This window comes from Sinohyriopsis cumingii, chromosome 12, assembly GCF_028554795.1.
Source record: "Sinohyriopsis cumingii isolate HCF-2022 chromosome 12, ASM2855479v2, whole genome shotgun sequence".
NCBI lineage: Eukaryota > Metazoa > Mollusca > Bivalvia > Unionida > Unionidae > Sinohyriopsis > Sinohyriopsis cumingii.
Window position 1 is genome coordinate 20664731 of NC_142972.1, and position 19854 is coordinate 20684584.

The following is a 19854-nucleotide window of genomic DNA, read 5'->3' on the forward strand; positions in this document are numbered from 1 at the left end:
TCCTAGTAGTGAGGCTGTCATATTGACAGCAATGCACTTAGTAACCTTGCTCATAAAACTGGCCTGGTGGTTATTTTGTTAGCAGTAATCAAAGTGTGCCAGTGAAGAATCTGGGCTAATGTGAAAGAAGGTCCCCACTCTGTGATAACCTCTTGGTATCAAGCACTAGAAAGTCAAGGAGATCACTGATAACAAAACCATAGAGGCCACAGGGATGCTACTTGTGTACTTAGTCTAAAAAGTGTGAGGGTGCACAAACATAGACAATGCCACTTAAAACAAAGACAATCACTGTCCAGAATCTCTGAACCTGGACTTGTGAGATGTAAAGGCTTGGTTTTTGGTTTGTCATCCTGTCTCATTGTAAACAAGTCTGTCACAGGTTTCAGCACACTCAAAAACATGATTGTTCTAACTCCTGGTACAGAGAACATTCAAAAACCATCCAATGATTGTGCACCAAGACATTCCTCTAGCCAGGAATATGGTGGACCTCAGCATGATCTCCGTAACTGCTGCCCATTTATTAATGTAGGAGGGTCCAAACTTCCAGTGCTGCCCCTCGTTTGGAGCATCTCCCCTTCCAATGATACAGATTATACAAGGCTCGCGTCAAGGTCCTGCAAGACCAAGGATGTTTCCAAGGCAACATCCCTGTGGAGGTAAAGCACCTCTGCATGGAGTGCCATAAGCATCAACAATGCATGCCAAGCAATATTAACCAATATCCTGGCTACAAGCATCAATTCCTCCCAGGTTTTAACTGAAAGGACAAGAAAAGGTCCCCATGAAAATTCCCACTTGTGATGTACATCATGCGCAAAGGGGGGGGGGGGGCCTTGAGGGGCAACCCCACAATAAACCTAATCCCTGTCCTCAGACTGATAATGGGACTATCCCTACTAACAGACTCTTCAGGAGGATGAGAATGCCTCCCAACCCTTTTGAAGTAGTCTAGAAGAAGAACGGCTGGTCCCCTCCTATTGTTAAGCTCCACAGGAGCATGAGGAACTGACCCAATCCTTGTCCTCAGACTGATGATGTAGTTATGACCAGTTCTAGAAGACATAACCAGTGACCAGTGTCAGAAAAGACTGATGACCATTTTCATCAGAAATAGATTCTGTACACTCCTGAAATCAAGGAATGCCTACACTGATGGAGTTCTACAATTCTTCAGATGCATTATGTTACTTGATCTCATGAGACAGGTCCCATATATTGCTGGGACTGAAGAAAATCCTATTCTGAGATCCACAGAACAAAGAACATTCAGTATTGTTCTTAGAAAAAACCCATATATATTGCTGAAGCAAGTACACTCTGAAATGAAAGATATAAAAATATTCTAATGAGAGTATTCCTCTGCTGTGCAAGCATGTACTTGTAAAAATATTGTCATGTCATCTTTTCTCAACAGAAAAAAAAAAAAGGATTCAGTTCCTTAACTATAAAATGGTGTGTGTGTGTTTGTGTGTTTTGGATATTTAAGGTAGCTTTAACAATTTTTCAGTCATATCGCTACAATGTGGCTGTTTATAGTGATGTCTAGCACTGGGGCATCATGCCCCAGGCATGAACATGATGTCCCACCCAGTCACATTGTCCTGACACCAGGCCAACCAGTCCTAACACTAGCCTCTTAATGCTGAGCGTCAATCGAGGCAGCTATTAGTACCATTTTTATACGTCTTTGGTATGACTCGACCAGGGATTGAACCCACAACCTCCAGCATCTGAGGTGGATGCTCTAACCACTAGGCCACCAGAGCAGTAACTATAAAATGGTTGTTGGTGTTGTTGTTGTTCTAGGGTTTAACGCCATTTTTCAGCACAAGATAGGCTATACATAGCGGCCAGTATAACTGGTGGAGGAAGAACCCTGGAAAACCCAGGGAAGAACCACCGACCCACGAGAAGCTACTGGCAGGCTTTCCCACATACCCACGCTAGCCGCTATAAAATGGTAGCAATACTTACTTGATGCTAGAATTTATTATATATACTGACAATTCAAGTATTTATACAATATTGTAATGTCAGATTTTTTAATCAGTTGGAAAAGGGGAAAAAAATCCAAACTGTGTGTGTGTGTGTGTGTGTGTGTGATTTGGATTTTTAACGTAGCTTTAATAATTTTGCAGTCATATCACTATGATGTATGCAGTGTGGCAGTTTATAGTGATGTCTAGCACTGAAGCATCATGCTACAGACATGTAGCATGATGTCCCACCCAGTCTCATTATCCTGACACCAGGCCGACCAGTCCTAACACTAACCTCTTAATGCTGAGCACCAAGCGAGGCAGCTGTTAGTACCATTTTTGTAAGTCTTTGGTATGACTCTGCCATGGATTGAACCCACAACCTCCTGCATCCGAAAATTCAAACTAAAAGCAAATAAACTGCTGGAACATTAAAAAGAACAACAATATTTACCCTATATAACCATTTAGTTTATGTACTGCTGGAGCAAGTACTTACAGAAATAGTGTTATATAATCTTATTCTAACTGGATTAAAATGAAAATAAAAATTCTTAAGTACAAATCGGTAGTAATACTCACCCCTGCAACAATTACTGTATGTACCTCTGAAGCAGTCTTACTCTGGATGAAAAAACAATGAATAAAACTCCGGTCTGCAACCAGACTGCAACAATTTATTATATGCTGCTGTCTGTCCCACACCTACCAAGTTCATGAACAACTGTAAATAGTACACAGCATGTGCTGCTGTCTGCCCCACACCTACCAAGTTCATGAACAACTGACCATTGTACATAACATATGCTGCTGTCTGCCCCACACCTACCAAGTTCATGAACAACTGTCCATAGTACATAGTATGTGATGCTGTCTGTCCCACACCTACCAAGTTCATGAACAACTGTCCATAGTACATGGCACGTGCTACTGTCTGTCCCACACCTACCAAGTTCATGAACAACTGTAAATAGTACATAACATGTGCTGCTGTCTGTCCCACACCTACCAAGTTCATGAACAACTGTCCATAGTACATAGTATGTGATGCTGCCTGTCCCACACCTACCAAGTTCATGAACAACTGTCCATAGTACATGGCATGTGCTACTGTCTGTCTCACACCTACCAAGTTCATGAACAACTGTAAATAGTACATAACATGTGCTGCTGTCTGTCCCACACCTACCAAGTTCATGAACAACTGTCCATAGTACAAAGTATGTGATGCTGTCTGTCCCACACCTACCAAGTTCATGAACAACTGTCCATAGTACATAACATGTGCATCTAAGCAAGAGGTGTGAGTAAATACATTGGGCTATCACATGTGCCCTTGCTTGCAAATTTTGCACTGAAAAGAAATATTTTCACAAGGAAACAAATTCTCAAACTAAAAATGGGTAGGAATTACTTAACTGCACCAATACTATCAAGGGGCACATAGCAAATCTACCGCAGTCTGTCTTTTACCTATTAAGGTGCTATCCTGTCTTAAAAACCCATGAAATAAAAAATTCAAGTAAAAATAACACTCAAAAGTTGCAAGGACTATGGGGACTAACACTATAATGAATGAAATATACAAATGGATTACTGCTTCAGTGGCCTAGTGGTTAGAGTATCCACCTTGGATGCAGGAGGTTGCTAGTTTGAATCCTGGCCGAGTCATACCAAAGACTTATAATAAAAATGGTACTAACAGCTGCCTCGCTAGGCGCTCAGCATTAAGAGGTTAGTGTTAGGACTGGTCGGCCTGGTGTCAGGATAATGTGACTGGGTGGGACATCATGCTATATGTCTGCAGCATGATGCCACTATGCTAGACATCACTATCAACTGCCACACTGCAGATATCATAGTGATATGACTGAACAATTGTTAAAGCTACATTAAAAATCCAAATCACACACACACACACACATTTAAGTGGATTGTGGGAAACACATTGCGAAAACCAAGAGCAAAGGCAAAATCAATGAGTGACATAACAGATTTGATTGATGGTGCATCCAAGTAAATGAGGAAGTAAACTGAATATGGAACTGATACAGAGACATCAGACTGGGACCAGGTTATTTTCTATTTAGAATATTCCATCCTAATGGGAGAAGTAGTCATGTATGATCATGTATAATCTGTAGCTTGGTCATCAAACTTAGCATCATAGAAGGCAAGCAATACAATATTGGTAGGTAATCATTACTGCTAGAAAAACAACATTGATAACAAAGTAATATTCTTTCAATGATACAAGGATACAAATGAGAGGCTTGCATGACAGGAGAAACTTTTATTTGTATATGCTTGTCTCTGTATACAATGTCAACAATATTACCCAAATTCTACCAAATAGTCAAATATTATACTGTTCCCTTGGCAGCACATTTCATAATTAACAAATGTATTGGAACCATCTTGCATCATTCAGTATGAATCTAATACCAAGTTTACAGCTATTAAAACATTTTCTTGTGCATAAAACATTTTGTCATTTATACCACATTGTGAATTCACTATGATTTGTGGTTTATGCATTTTCCCAGATTTCATGGTTGCTATCAATAAAGAATTATTAGGTCTTCTTTACATTTACAACAAGCATTACAAGAATCAAGGAAATAAAAATAAAAACTTTTTAACTGCAGTTATTTTATCTACCTTTTCTGCCTCTGCTATTGCTTTCTTCATCTCAGCCATTTTCTGCTGATGACTAAAATATAAAGAAATATATGAAAACAGGGTTGTGAAGATCTCTCAGCCTGACATATGGTACAAGTGAAATTTTTGGTCGGGTTATTGAAACTTTCTCAGGTTTGGATGTACATGCTAAACCTCCAGACTGGCAAAGTTGATTTGCTGTCCCAAAGGGGGTAAGTGTGCAAGACCAAATAAAGCAACTATGTGCAACTGAGATTAAATTGTCTTGTCCTATAAGACAGTAAAAACTGACAATAAATTCAATTCTGAATAAGAGTCCCTTGAAACGACTGATACTCCGGTAGCCAAAACAATTAAAAATGTCCATGAATTCATGATAAAACCATTTCTTCTTTTTAATTGCCAGGTGCTGAAACCATCTGATATTTCTGTGCAATATAATTTTCAAATTAGCCACTGTGCCAGCCATATTAGATGTAAGATCAGCATCAAAGGACAAACTGGACAACAGAAGAATTTTAGTGATAACCAAGGCAATATGACCATCCAACCAGGAAAGTGACAAAATTTTCATTACTTTCATTCTTGCAGCTATATGTGAGGTCCGACTGGCACCATTCTCATTCAGGACCAGCAAGATATCAATTTGTCTGCCAGTGACGTTCCATTCTGGAAAAGTAGCATTACCAAGATTTTCAAGATGGAAGCCATGTTGGCTACAGTTAAATCATCACAATTTTTATTTAAGACCAACAAGACACCGTAAGAAGTAGTTGTTATGACTCTATGGTCTAAACAAAAGTAACAGAAAAGAGCAAAACCCAACAAGTTTTGAAAAATTCAACAAATAATTTCTTTCCCTAGAATACAAAGTAAAAACTTAAAAAGGATTTAAAGTATTGTTAATTAAATCCCCAATAGTCCTAAATGTCCTATCATGAGTCCAACTAAATGAAGTCCAAATTGAATTCCAGTGGTATTTCAAATAAATTCCAATAATGAATGCGTTAATGTGCCTGTAGTCTCGAATGCACTAATATGCCAATGACCTGTAATGTGGTAATGTGTTAACAATCTTCTGATGCATCACAATAACATACTAAAAAATGTCCTTGTCTGAATTCATCACAATTTCAAATTAATGTTTTTGTCCAAGAATATTACTGAGCACTTTGAAATTCCAGTGAATAATAAATTGAATAGATAAATAAATCCAACCAAATTAAAAACTGAACACAACAGAAAGACTGATTCTGCTTCAGATGTAAAGGCAAGAATGAGTAATGTTTCAAGTAAACAACATTAGATAAAAGCTAAGAGACAATAATAAAGCCAGGATGTAGGTCAGTTTCCTTCATAAAATATTCAAAGTTGTCAACAAGTTTACAAATTTCCAAGTAAAAACTAGTGTCCTACATTCAGACAGAAGTAAATATGTTAATTTCCATTGATAATGATCAAAGTATATCATCTATACATTAGCTATATATTATGTTATTACAAAATAAACATCACTGGTCAAGTACACCATTATCTTGATTCTGGACAAAGGACAAAAACAAAATACAGATGTACATAACATATATTCATTCAGAAAAGCCAACAAACAATACGAATTAAATATACATAACAAAGTCATCTTGCAAAAACTCTATGCTATCTGTTCAGGGGAGTAGCAATAAGATTATCAAAATGGCTGCTATGATGGATGTCAGACTGGAACCATTTTCATTGTTTCATCACACAATGTCTTTTAGTGAAATTTCCAATGTCCAAATGGGACCATTTTCGTTCAGGACTAACTAGACACCATATTCAGCCTTTTGGTAGAAATTTCATATCAACAAGTTTTTATGTTCAGAAGGAAAATCAATAACTAGATTTTCACAATGGCTGCCATGACCAGACATCATACTGTCACAATTTTTATTTGGGACCAACCAGATATTACCAGTCTTTTAATGAAACCCCCATGTTCATATGAACATTCACCAAGGAGTAGAGATAACAAGATTTTTAAGATGGTCCCAGTGGTGGCCATACTGGAAGAATTTAATAAACTTCCAAATAAAATTAGCTGGCAAACATAGCATTTTCATATACATTATCATCACTCAAATGCACCAGGGTTTCTCTTGACCAGTACTCCTGGATTCTGTGACCTGAAAGTGATGCATATGAATTCCACCCTATGCATTGGTTTGACTACCTGAATTATTTTAATTCAGTATCAAATTCTATCATCAGTACTATATAATAACCTTTGACATTCTTGATATTTGATTAACTATCTGTATGCACCTGTGTTATCCACTAATCAATTACAACTGTTCTCATGAGAAGTTGTAAGTCATATGGGTCTGTCCAATAACTGATACAGATGTCAACTTAGATCTTTTGATTTTTAGAAGATAAATAGATTCTTTAAACAACACTAGTTGAGATAATTGGAATTCAACACCTCTTTATAAAATAAGATGGCAAATCAGCTGTGATGAGTAGCAATTACAAATGGCAGTCAGAAATCAAAGGGAATTTATTGGTGTAATTAATGATTTAATTGGTTCTCTGTAAATTGGTCACGCTTCTGGTATTAGTGAATTATTTCCTACTTTATCAGGTCAAACATTTCTGTTACACAATTCTTTTGTTGATCAAGCATCATATGAACTGAAAGACAGACAATTAAAAGAATTCCCAGCAAAAATTTACTCTGACCTATAAGAGGAATAACTTTTTAATAATTTTTAACAATTAGCTTTAATCAGCTATGAAAAACTAAATTAAAGCTGCCTTCCCAGAATTCAATAAAATCTTTATATTAAAGATGCACTGTTCTGTTATTTTCTACTAAATAATTTTTCTGTTATCAGCAGGGTCAGGAGCTATTCAAAAAGGTGAGAAAGATTTTCAGTTGACTACTTGTCCTTACTCAACTTGTGCTAATCTGACTCATCCTACACGGTACATGATATTGAAACGCTTCTTGACTCCTCTCACACAATACACAATACTTAAAATTGGACAAGCTTCACATTACTTGCCCTTCCTCAGCCACTACTAATAAATACAAGTGGACAAATGAACTTCTCAAATGCAGACATTCATTGCAAATATGAAGAAAATGAGATAGTTTTATTTTCTTTCAAATATGTATAAACAGGTATTAACTGATTAAATATTATGAATTTATCAATTAATGATGCTTGTAACTAATCATCCTGGGTGAAATTCTACACGATTTTGGAGTCGAAAAAGACAATGAAACAAAACCATTCACATATTTTATGTGTTTGTATCAATTATTTTAAATATCTGACTTTCACTGCAAGAACACCATGCAGTTTCTGGTTGGAATATTCCTTCTTATTATGAATCAAGGGACTACAGATTTAATGCAGCAAGAGTTCAAGAGACAGCTCTCCATATCTTATTTCTATGAAGGATTCTATCAGGATTTCAGAGGCTGTTTAAGTAATCCCAGGCATTCAAACCAACTGTTTAAGTAATCCCAGGCATTCAAACCAACTGTTTAAGATAGTGAAACTTGCTGATACAAAAGAAAAATAAGATAGCAACCTTAGGCGTGCCTTTTCAAATTCTTCTTTTTCCTTTTTCTCTTTCTCCATTCTCTCAAGCCTAGCCTGGTGCCGCCATCGGAATAGACTAGGTGTGTCAATATTGGGATGTGTATCATCCTCATCATCAGATATCTATCAAAAAGAGAATAATATATAAATGGTCTTTATGGCATAAAATGTATTCCATATGGAATTTATTCTTAATATTTTGACCCTGCATTTAATCAAAATTACACTGTTTTATTTGCATGTCACAAAGCTAGAGATTATATCTCTTTTTTTTTAAACCTTTAAACTGCTTTAAGAGTTCTGAATCTACCACATCTTAGAGACAAGATAGAATGCAGCTGTAAGAATGTGTGATATTTACTGTCAGTCAAAACACAATTTCTTCATGCTTCAATGAACTGTTTTGTAATCAACAATTTTCTAAAATTACATGAAGGTATCTTGCTTAAATATACCAGAAGATGCATCTCTTCAACTACACCAGCAATAATGAAAGCTAGGCATTTTCCGATTTATTTATACTCACAACTGAATGATCTCTGAACACTTATTTTTGGTCATATAATTATTTGCTGAACAGCAAGTATATACAAGTCTCATGCATCACACAAACAAAAGACACTGAATACCATTTGTGCATGCCATTTTTTAATACAATGATTGTGATTCTAAAGAAACCAATTTTTTTTACTAAAATGTTTCTTTAACAAGATTTACCCGATCATAATACCTTAGGAGAACTACTACATCACAAATCCAGCCCACCCAGATTAAAACTTTTAGCTAAAAAAGCTAGATGTTACCTACCCACCTTGATGGCAGTTAGAATGATCTCCCCTTAATACTGGGATTGCAGTGACATTGTCAGTTACTATTTATGCTCATGCTGAGTAACATTCTCTCTACATACATAGAGCCCTCGCAAAATCAATACAAGCAGTTTTGAAGTTATCTATCTTAAACAAGTTGGAGGGAAACATATTTGAAGAGGAAACCAAGGTGATCAATCATCAGATACAACTCAGACAAGTGCCTTTTATTTCTTATCAAATAAATCACACGAGTCAATAAAAAATTATTATCTAGTCATCAGCAACATGCATGAAACAACTTCTAACCAGCATACTTTTGAAAGTTGTTAGGCTCGAACATTTGGGGTTTATAATCTAGGCTAAGTCATGGCTTGGAAGTAGGTAAATTCTTTAAACGTCAAAAAATTATGATTAAAATTTATTTTCATTTGGCAGATAGCTAATTGCTTTCCAAATTGGCTTCAAAAATGAATTACACCTGAACATTATTACAACAAATGAAATGATCATGCTCTGCATTTTATATATGTAGTGAAATCCGACTTCAAAGAAACGCTGCCGCTGTTCACAAACTTGTCAAAAATATAATATATATGGGTTAAATATTCTCATTCAAGGTAATAATATGTAATAACTTTTGTTCTTGTACATGCATCTATCATTTGTTAGATATACCTATAATGGGAATGGGTTGTTCCACTTCCTGATCCAACCTATGCAAATTAGCACAATGAGCTCAACCACTGCAGCCTTCAAACACTTCTCAATAGCTTTTTCTTTTGTTTTAATGATTACTGAAAATTGTGTTTTCTCAAAACACAACTGTGTCAGGGGGTTTGGGAGTACAAAATCAAATTTTTTCCATGATGTACCATGCTTCAATCTGATTAAAATCCGATCTCAATTTCATGTTGGACAGTGAAGATCTGATTTTGACTGTGCTGTGTTTTGGCAAGTATGTCAACATCTTGAAAATACATGTACACACTTCAGTAACGCAACCAAAGTTTCCTCAGGCAAATTAGACTTTTTTCCGACCTCACTTAGAATACAGTAAAGCTGTACCAATGTCACTTTTTGCCAATCATGCAGACACCAAGTATAGCAGATTTTTAAAATTGCCGATACCAATTATGAGACCGATTATTTCATTATTATTTGTTTTATAACAATGACTAATTAAGAAACATAAACATATTAGTATAAAGGTATTTTGTCATGTGAGTTATCACAATCGTTTATGCGGCAAGTGAATTTGAACTTCTATACAAAAACCAACAGAAACCGGGCAAGTACATTGCAATTTAGAGAAAACAATGATCACACAAACATAAAACTTGAAAAACTTTAAACTAACACTGATAAAACTTATGGTTTTCAAATTCAAGACATAAATAAATGAAAATGCATTAAGCTAGTCTTTTAACTTACGTTCAGTGATGCTGGTCGCCATTACTAGATTTCAATAAATAACTAAAAAATGTTAATAACGATAGCCCAATAATAATTAATTAAAATTAATTATACACATGCTTTAAGACTAAAGTTAGATGTCACTGTATGCTGGCTGCAGCTAATAGTGAACGAATAGTTGAGGTAGGTTGGATTTAAACAACAGTAACATTTCTCCCTTCTCACCAAGTAACGATCCGAAAAAATCTGGCCTGCGCCACTAAATAGCTTCTCACTTGGAACGCTTGAAGCTGGTGAAGACAAATACCGTCTAGCTAATTTGGCCAAGTAGAAGAACTGAAACCTGTGAGCACTCCACCAGCTGCATATGTCTTCTTCTTGTAGCAACAGAGGGATGGCCAGATACAATTCAAGTATCGTGTCAATGGCTTCTTGCAAGTGGGTTGTTTTGTTGACGGTATAGACAGGTTTGTCACAGGCCACAGAAAACAAATCCCGAAGATGCGATGTTGATGGTCCAGTGGCGTTTGTTTCAGTTTCAGTTTTTCTTTTTTTGGTCGTGGGTTCCTCCTGCTTGTCAGCTAACGCAACTATGATGCATTCTGCTCTTAGCCATTCTTTGGATCTGATCACAAGTATACTTCGCTGAATAGGTGATGTTTCAATCATGGATTCAAGATGTGACCAAGACAAGCTTCTTGTTGCTGGCAATGTCAGCAAAGCATGTGTTTAGTAATGTCAATATATCAGGGTACATTGTCTGAATACCTTGACTCACTTAATGCTCTCAAGCCAGCAACATTCTGAGCATTTTCAGCATAGGAAGAATGAGGATACTGATGTTTGGCTATCTATCACTTACTTCCTTGGTAATGTCCATGAATGGGTCTAACGTGTCCCCAATATTGTTAATCAAGACCAACTATTGAGCTGTTAGGCTAGCTGGGTCATAGAGAGTAGCGTAAGTCTCAAGGACTTGTTTTTGTTCATAAAACAAAACCAACATATTGCATGTAGAATTTCAGCATGTCTGGACATCCTGGACGAGTTTCTGATGGGCAACGCCAAATTCGTCCTGCTGCTCTTTGAGCTGCTGTTGTGCCAGAACTTGCAGACTATGGACTGCAAAATCGCCAAAACATCTCTGACAGCTCATTGTGACAGAATGCCATCACTGACAACAAGCTGCAGTGTGTGTGCAAAACAGCTGATGCTGCTGATTTCAGCTAGACACATGGCTTTAACCATGTTTGCACCTCCGTCACGCAGAAGAACATGGATCTGAGTTTTGGGAATGTTGTATTCCTTGCATAATTTGTCCAGTTTGCTCGCCAAATATTCTCCTGCGTGTGATTCCTTGAAAGGCATTGCTGCTAAAATTACCTGTTTCCGCTGAAAGTCTTTTGTCAGACAGTGTGCCGTAATAATTAAGTCAACAAGGCTACGCCGATGGATGGGTCTGACCACACATAAGAGATCAAACAAAGGTCAGATTGGGCAGACACTTAATCACGCACCTTGCTTTGTATTGCCTTATGCATGTCAGGCATAAAAAATGTGGAAAAGTACTTCCGTCTTGGAATTTTATAGCTTGGTTCTGCCTTGGCCATCAGACGCCAAAATTCAATGTCTTCAACGACGGAATATGGTTGCACATCTACTGCCAAGAGCTCTGCAATAGCTTTGTGCCAATTGATAGCTCTCGGGTTGTCAAATGCAAATGGATGCATCCAGTTCAGCATGGCGTCAATAGTAAGAGTACGAGGAGTCACTGCAGCTACTGACGTTAACTGTACAGCATCCTTTTCTTTTTTCGATCTGCCAGAAACATGCCATGTTTGACATGCAGCGCAAGTGCTGGACAAGATTTGATGTCGTATAGTTTTTAGAATCCTTTCCACCTCTGGAAATGCATGCTTTGCAAAGTGTACAGTTTGCTTTGGACTCGTCAACTGCATTTACTTTTAAGTAATTCCAGAGTAAACTTGAGCGTTTCGAGTTCAAAATTATGCATAATCTTGGTAGAATATTTAACAGTGTACAATATCTAGTCAATATTAATAATCCAATCGACTCGCTCTCTTGAAACAATGCTTTAAATCAATTAAGATACTACTAAAATGTCCACGAGGTTGGATGGATGCACACACCACTGCAAGTCGTGTGCTGAAGCAGCTCAGCAGCTGGGGTATCCAGGGGTAACGTCGCTCGCACTGGCATGACAATATCAATGCTGCATAATATTTGTATGTCAGCATTCAGCTGCTTCATTGTCCAACTGCTATTCGTTGATTAGCAGCATTGCAATACTGGCTAAAGAACAGATTAACTATAGTGAGTCATAGTTTCATAGTAGTTGGAAATTCCGCTAGCTATCTAATCTGCCTAACTATCTGCTAATGCGTATGCTGAAGTTCAACAGCCACACGAGGCCTCATTGGCTGGTTGGCTGCTGTGATAGGGATGAATGCATGAATGGTATTGATAATTTGTTGTGTGCAGACAAAAAGCAGTAGTTTACAGCAAGTGTGTTAAAAAGTATTTACTTTTAAGAATATATTGTCTTTCATTTAACCCCCAAAACAAATGTTTATTCCTTAACTTCCAATATTTAATTCTTATTTAAAATTCAAGCCATGTTAAGATGAATGTTATGACTGAAATTATATTTTGGATATTTGTTTACATCGGGAGAGATCATTTCTGCCGATACCGATTGTTCTAATAATCAGCCTGATTATGAGTATGGCCGAGCCGACTAATTGGTACAGCTTTAGGATGGGCCCAATCTAAAATTTGAAGGGCTCCAGGCATCGTACTGGAGATTTTATTAAGCACTGAACACGGTGGCCATATTTGTTTGAGTCAGTATGTTTTCAAGCAAAAGATGTTTATTTCATCATCTACATTTTGGATTTATATCTCTTTCAACCCATGTATAAAAGAGTTCCTTCTATTTATCTGTTTGATTCATGTTAAAATATTATAACTAGACACTGCAAATATTGGATGTAGACAACAGTTTTTACTGAAATAGACTATTCTAGAAATGAGAAATGGACAGCGAGCTTAGACGGTGTAAGGAACCCCTTGGACACAATCAGGTTAGAAATTATAAATCGATGAATGAAATGACTGAGTTTTGTGCATTTTTTTATATCCTTCAAGTATATACAAAATGACTGCACAAAACTTAGTCATTACATTAATTGATTTGCACATTCTAACTTAATTGTTGCTAGGGGTTCCAAAATACTGTCAACTTGCTCGCGTTTCAAATAATAATAATAATAATAAATAATAATACCGTATTTACCATATGTTTTCGGACTGCAACAAATAATTACTTTTTTTGTTGTCCGAATACATATCAAATTCTTTAATTAGGTGTCCGAAAACATACATTTGAAGATAGATTTATCCCTCGCCATGTCTGTAACGAAGTTACCGTTAGCTCACATGACGACGTGCTGCCATGAAGTAAAACAAGTATTTTGTCAAGCACCACGGAAAGGATAATGAATGAAAATCAGGCATTACTTGCCTATTTTGTCTATGTGATACATGTCCATCCACCAGAAAACACAGCCATACATGTATTACAGCCACGACTGTGTGCGTATTTTCCAAAAGAACCGCCATATTACTATATAATCTTGCAATCCACAGTTTAACCCTCTGCTAATCGGTGATCATTAAAATCTACATTACCAACGCGCGCAAGCTTAATTTCTGTGTAATTAAGATATTAATGCAAACTAAATAAAAAGATTTTAGAATTATAATTTTTAAGATATTTAAGACAGAAACATTAGTATCGAGAGTAGAAATACCGGTACATGTATGATGGCTAATCTTAGAGCACCAAAGGTGAGAGGCTCCATATGGGGTGAGTATTGTATGCACGCATAGGAAGGGTAAAAATAACAAGCAAATGTTGCAATATACGAGTCGGCGTGTTTAATATGTTGGTATTTTTAAAAAAAAATAAAGGTGGTCTATTTGTTGTGGTTCTCTCTTTTTTTTCTCCCCACCTAGCCGAGGGTAGCTTCAAAATGAGTAGAGCTTGCTGACTCGAAACAATCGACTGCTCAAAGATTGTTTTGATGTACCGTTATGTCGGAGATTTCAAGGTGTCTAGGTGATAATTGTTAATAATAAAACTTGTGGGATTTCTTTGACATGTGTGTTTGGAAATAAAATGCAGCCATCTGGATTTCATTAAAAGAGCACACGATGTACCGAACATTTAGCACCCACAATCAATATTTATCATCTACAAAGAGGTTTACTACCAAAAGAACAATAACTATGTTTAAACTTTGGTATATAATGCCTCAGGGATAAGGGGTTTGTTTTGTTGCACAATGCCAATGAATTTTACTAATCCATACCGACTCACCGATGTATTGTTTAATGATATAAAGCAGGGGTCATGGTTTCTAATCAAAGCCATAACTGTCACACCTGTCTGATGTGGTTTCATGTGTAACAATGTCTACACCAACAACCAGTTGTATTTTTTTAGCCAAATCAAGCTATTAAAATATAAAGTATAAATAAAATACCCACCACTATCAAAAGTTTATATACTGGATAGCTGTCATTGTGAAACATAATATTGTTAGTACTCTAATAATTTTGATGGTTAAGTTTATCATACGTTATGCAACAAGCGAGGAGGCACTGCCTAGTTCGTGGAGGGACTCTCCCTTGCTGAAATCGTCTCCAAAGAGGCCAGTAGGCCGTCCACAGAAGCGACTTCGAATTAATGATTCTGAGGATGCATCACAAAAAGAACTGCCTACGAAGAAAGCTGCTCTAGATGACGAGTCTGATTATCTTGAACCCGAGAGTGTTCCACCCAGTTCTGTACGTGGTCACTATAAACATTATACATTAAAGCAAAAGCAGGATATCGTTAACAATGCAAAATGTCTCGGAATTAGACCTACAGCAGAAAAATTCAAGATTCCGAAATCCATGGTGAGTACCTGGATGAAAATTGACTTTTCTGCCTATCTGAACTTGAACGGACATTTGCCTAAGTGTGGACGACCCATTTCATATGGACAAACTATGGATGATAAGATAGCTCAATGGGTGCTCACTCAACGTGACTTACAAATTCCAGTCAGTGTTGAGGGAATATGTATATATGCCAAGGAGCTTGTCTCAACAGAATTTCCAGAAAGCAAATTCCATGCCAGTCGTTCATGGGGAGTTTCATAAAAAGACATGACTTTGTGCTCAGAAGCAGGACCTCTCCTGCCCAACGTTTACCAAAGGATTTGGAAGAAAAGATTGCTTCGTTCCACAAGTTTGTGATGGATAGATGTGAGGAGAACGAGTTTGACAATAAGTTTATTATTAACATGGACGAGACACCGATGTACTTTGATCTTGTGCCAGGGAAAACGGTGGACAAAGAAGGAACAAAAAGCGTTCTGATTCATACAACTGGCGTGGAGAAGAGACACATTACTGTCGTTCTAGCCATTGCAGGTTCTGGCGACGTATTACCGCCAATGATTATTTTCAAGGGAAAGAGACAGCTAGATCTGAAGGCTCCAAAAGGGTGGATTATCGCAGTTCAAGAGAAAGCATGGATGGACGAAACGCTAAGGCTGCGATGGATTGAAGAAATTTATTTGCCATTTACCAGAAGAGAGCGATCACTATTAGTTATGGACTCGTTCCAGGCTCACATCACTGATGACGTGAAGAAACGTCATGCCAGCAATAATACCTGGAGGCTGCACATCCAAATTGCAACCTCTTGATGTGAGCATCAATAAACATGTTAAGAGCTACCTCCGCCGCAGCTGGACGGAATACATCAGGGATGCTACGAATGCATTAATATCATCTAATGAAAGCAGCAACGGACGGATCAAGACAGCCAGCAAACAGACTGTATTGGACTGGGTTGTAAATGCCATGGACACATTGAAGGAAAAGTGCACAATGATAATTAAATCTTTCAAGGTGTGCGGCATCAGTGTCAATCTGAGCGGAAGTGAAAACGCGCTGATCAGAAATGACAAACAATTAAATAATATGGATGATGATAGTGATACAGAATTTGAGGGCTTTTCACCCGAGGACCTACAAAAGGCTATGGACAAGCTACTTGATACTGAATAATATATTTAAATATATTACAGCATTAAATCATATTTCTTTTCATTCTTTGATATTGCTACTTATTGTGTATGGCTTAATATAACAATGTTTATCTATCTGCATACATACATACATAAATATATACATACGATTAAAAAATTTAAATTATATTAGTTCATGGAAGTTCATGATCACAATAAATAATTATCTACCAAATGAAGCGAATTTTGTATCAGTTAAATTAACGGTAAATACGCTGTGAATTTTACAACAAAATGAGGCAACAGATCTTCCTAGATTGTGTCCGAAAACATAAATTGTAGAAAAAATTATAGCAATGTCCAAAAACTTACAAGGCATTTAAATATTATATTTTCACAAAAAAAAAACGGTGTTCGAAAACAAACGGTGTCCGAAAACATACGGTAAATACAGTAATGACTTTATTTAGAGAAAGTAACTCAATTAGTTACAGAACTAATCTACCTTGAGGCCTTCTATCTGTTATGTACAATATATACAGTATATACAACATGATGTGAAGAATCTGACTTGACACTAAATAATTAATTAATTTTAAAATTCAAAGTATCTAGCCTGGAACACATGCAAAGGCATCTGTGAAAACAACAAACATACATAACACATAAAATATCATCCTGCATTGAAAAATTCAACTATGAAAATGATGCAAACTTACAGAAAAGCAGGCGGTACATTTTTTTACTAGAACTGTTTAATTTTCTAAAGATTTCATCCATAAAAAGGCATTGATTATGAAAAGATGAAATGCTAGGAGCCTGCTTTAAGTCACTGGGAATGTTGTTCCATACCTGTGGACCAGTATATTGAAAACTTTTTTTCAAACAATTCCTTCTTTGGCCTCGGTATAATGTAGTCTTTTGCTTCTTATAGATCTTAAATTTGGAGTACCATGAGCATCTCCTTGGTGACAGATATTGCTTAGACAGACAGGAATGGCTTTTCTAGATACTTCATACTTCAGTTTGGCCTTTCTAAGAAATATTCTTTCATGTACTGATCAAACCTTTATATTATTCATTACATCTTGGAAATTGTTTTCACATTGATCTAGAATTAAATTGAAAGCCCTTTTCTGGAGTTTTAAAAGTGTTGTTATGTTTGAATTAGAGGTATTACCCCAAATTACATTACAGATGTCCAGATATGGCTGAATATAACTTTTATAAAAGATGACCCTTTACTGAAGAGGAATGTCTGTTTTGATTTTCCTCAGTAGCCAAAGATAAGAATTAACCTTTTTTGAAACACCTTTAATGTGAATAGAGTAAGATGGTCATGTATGAATATACCATGAATTCTATCTTGAGAGGTCATATTAAGGCTCACGCTGTCAAATAGAATCTGGAGTTTGTCGCTATCTAGCCTTGCTCATTTTTGTTGTGTTGTAATTAGTAGGGCTTTCGTTTTTTTCTGTATTTATGATTATACTGTTTTCCTCGCACCATACTTGAAGTCTGTTGAGAGCATCTTGTAAGTTATTTTCAAGTACTGTTTTGGTTTTACCCATCTCAGACAGTGTAGTATCATCTGCATAGAGGTCAGTGGAAGAAATTGAAGTTTCAATCCTAAGAGGTAAATCGTTGATTAACAGAATGAATAAAAGAGGTCCAAGGACAGAGCCCTGTGGTACTCCACAATTAATCTTTTTACTTTCAGAAAGTTAACCATTCAAAGATACTTATTGCACTCTATCAGTTAAGTAAGAAATAAACCAGTTTTGGGAGTTTTCACTGCATTGATAGATTTTTAGTTTTTCAAGCAAAATTTCATGGTCTACAAGATCAAAAGCTTTATGAAAATCAACCATAATAGTGCCTACCATTTCTCCTTGATCTAATGCTTTCAGCCATTTATCAATCAAAGATACAAGTGCAGTTTCACAGGAGTGATTCTGGCAAAAGCCAGACTGATTATCATGAATAAGGTCATAAGTGTTCAAATACATGTAGTTGGGAAAAGAATCATATATGTTTCTTCTAGTAATTTGGAGAGACGAGGAAGGATAGAGATGGGTCTGTAGTAATTTACATCATCTTTTGTTCCTGCTTTATGCAATGGTATAACCTTGGAAGTTTTCCCCGTTTGTGGAAATTTATTAGACCTAATACTTTCATTGCAAATGAAAGCTATACTCTGTACGATTTGCAGGTGCAGCTACCTTTAGTAGCCTTGGTCCAATCATATCAAGTCCTGTGGCTTGACAAACACCATTTTTTAATAAATTTCAACACAAATTCTGGACTTATTTCAGGAATTTCAAACTTTATATTGTTTGCTACTTTTTAGCACAAAAATATCCGAGTTCCATATGATCAGATGAAGTTCTGGGTTCTTATAAGTTTTTCAGCAATTTGAACAAAAAAGTTGTTAAAAATATTTGAGATGTCAGTTGGATTATCAGTATAAATGTCCAAATGACTAAGGGATAAAATTTCAGTTTTACTCTTACCTTTGCCTGCACCAAACCCTGTAAACACTTTCCAGATAGCTTTGGAGTTATTTTGGTTTTCATCCAGCACTTTTTTGTAGTGTGCTTGTTTGGCTTAATGTATCATTTTAAACTTTATTCCTCCAAACTATATATTCAGTTTGATTTCCTACTGATTTTAGTTGGTCTCTTTGCTTTATAGCTTCTAAAATTTCTGGGGAGATCCAGCCTGGCTGGTGGTCTTTCTTTATCCTGTGTTTTTAAAGGGGCATGTTTGTTCACTATACTGATGAATAGATCTGCCACAGTATCTAAAACATCATCAATATCTTCTAAGATCTGCACTTTATTCCATGGAATCTGTTTCAGATCTTCTAGAAATTTAACAGTATCAAAAGTTTTGAAAAGATCTATATGTAATGGATTTATTGATATTATTTTTTGATGATATGCCATTGACTTCACGTGTTAGAAAAATTGCAAAGTGGTCACTTATACCAATCTTTGGAACCATTACTTCCAAAACATTTTCTTTTGTATTGGTATAAATATGATATATGTGTTTTAGAGGTAGATGTTACTCTGGTGGGTTCATTTATTAGTTGCTCCATACCTAACGAAGCAATAAAATTCATCCAATTCCTTTTATTTGATCATTGAGAAGGTCTCTATTTATATCGCCTAGAATGTAAAATTCTTTCTCTTCATTTGAAATTTTATCTACTTGAAGTTCAAAATATTCACATCAATTAGTATGTGATGATGAGGGTCTGTATGCAAAACCTACTAAATAG

General features: G+C 36.3%; 1 protein-coding gene across 2 annotated transcripts in view; it reads right to left on the bottom strand.

Moving 5' to 3' along the window:
- Positions 1-19854, bottom strand: part of LOC149786070 (hsp90 co-chaperone Cdc37-like) — a 64109-nt gene that overhangs the window by 42280 nt on the left and 1975 nt on the right. Inside the window, exons 2-4 of one of the 2 annotated variants that reach the window (XM_089976360.1) lie at positions 8226-8359; positions 4647-4698; positions 2568-2609 (exon numbers count right to left, since the gene is read on the bottom strand). In XM_089976360.1, coding sequence (XP_089832486.1) covers positions 2568-2609; positions 4647-4698; positions 8226-8359 — 228 coding nt within the window. The remainder of the gene's footprint in view (positions 1-2567; positions 2610-4646; positions 4699-8225; positions 8360-19854) is intronic. The other variant, XM_089976361.1, reaches the window with a different exon arrangement.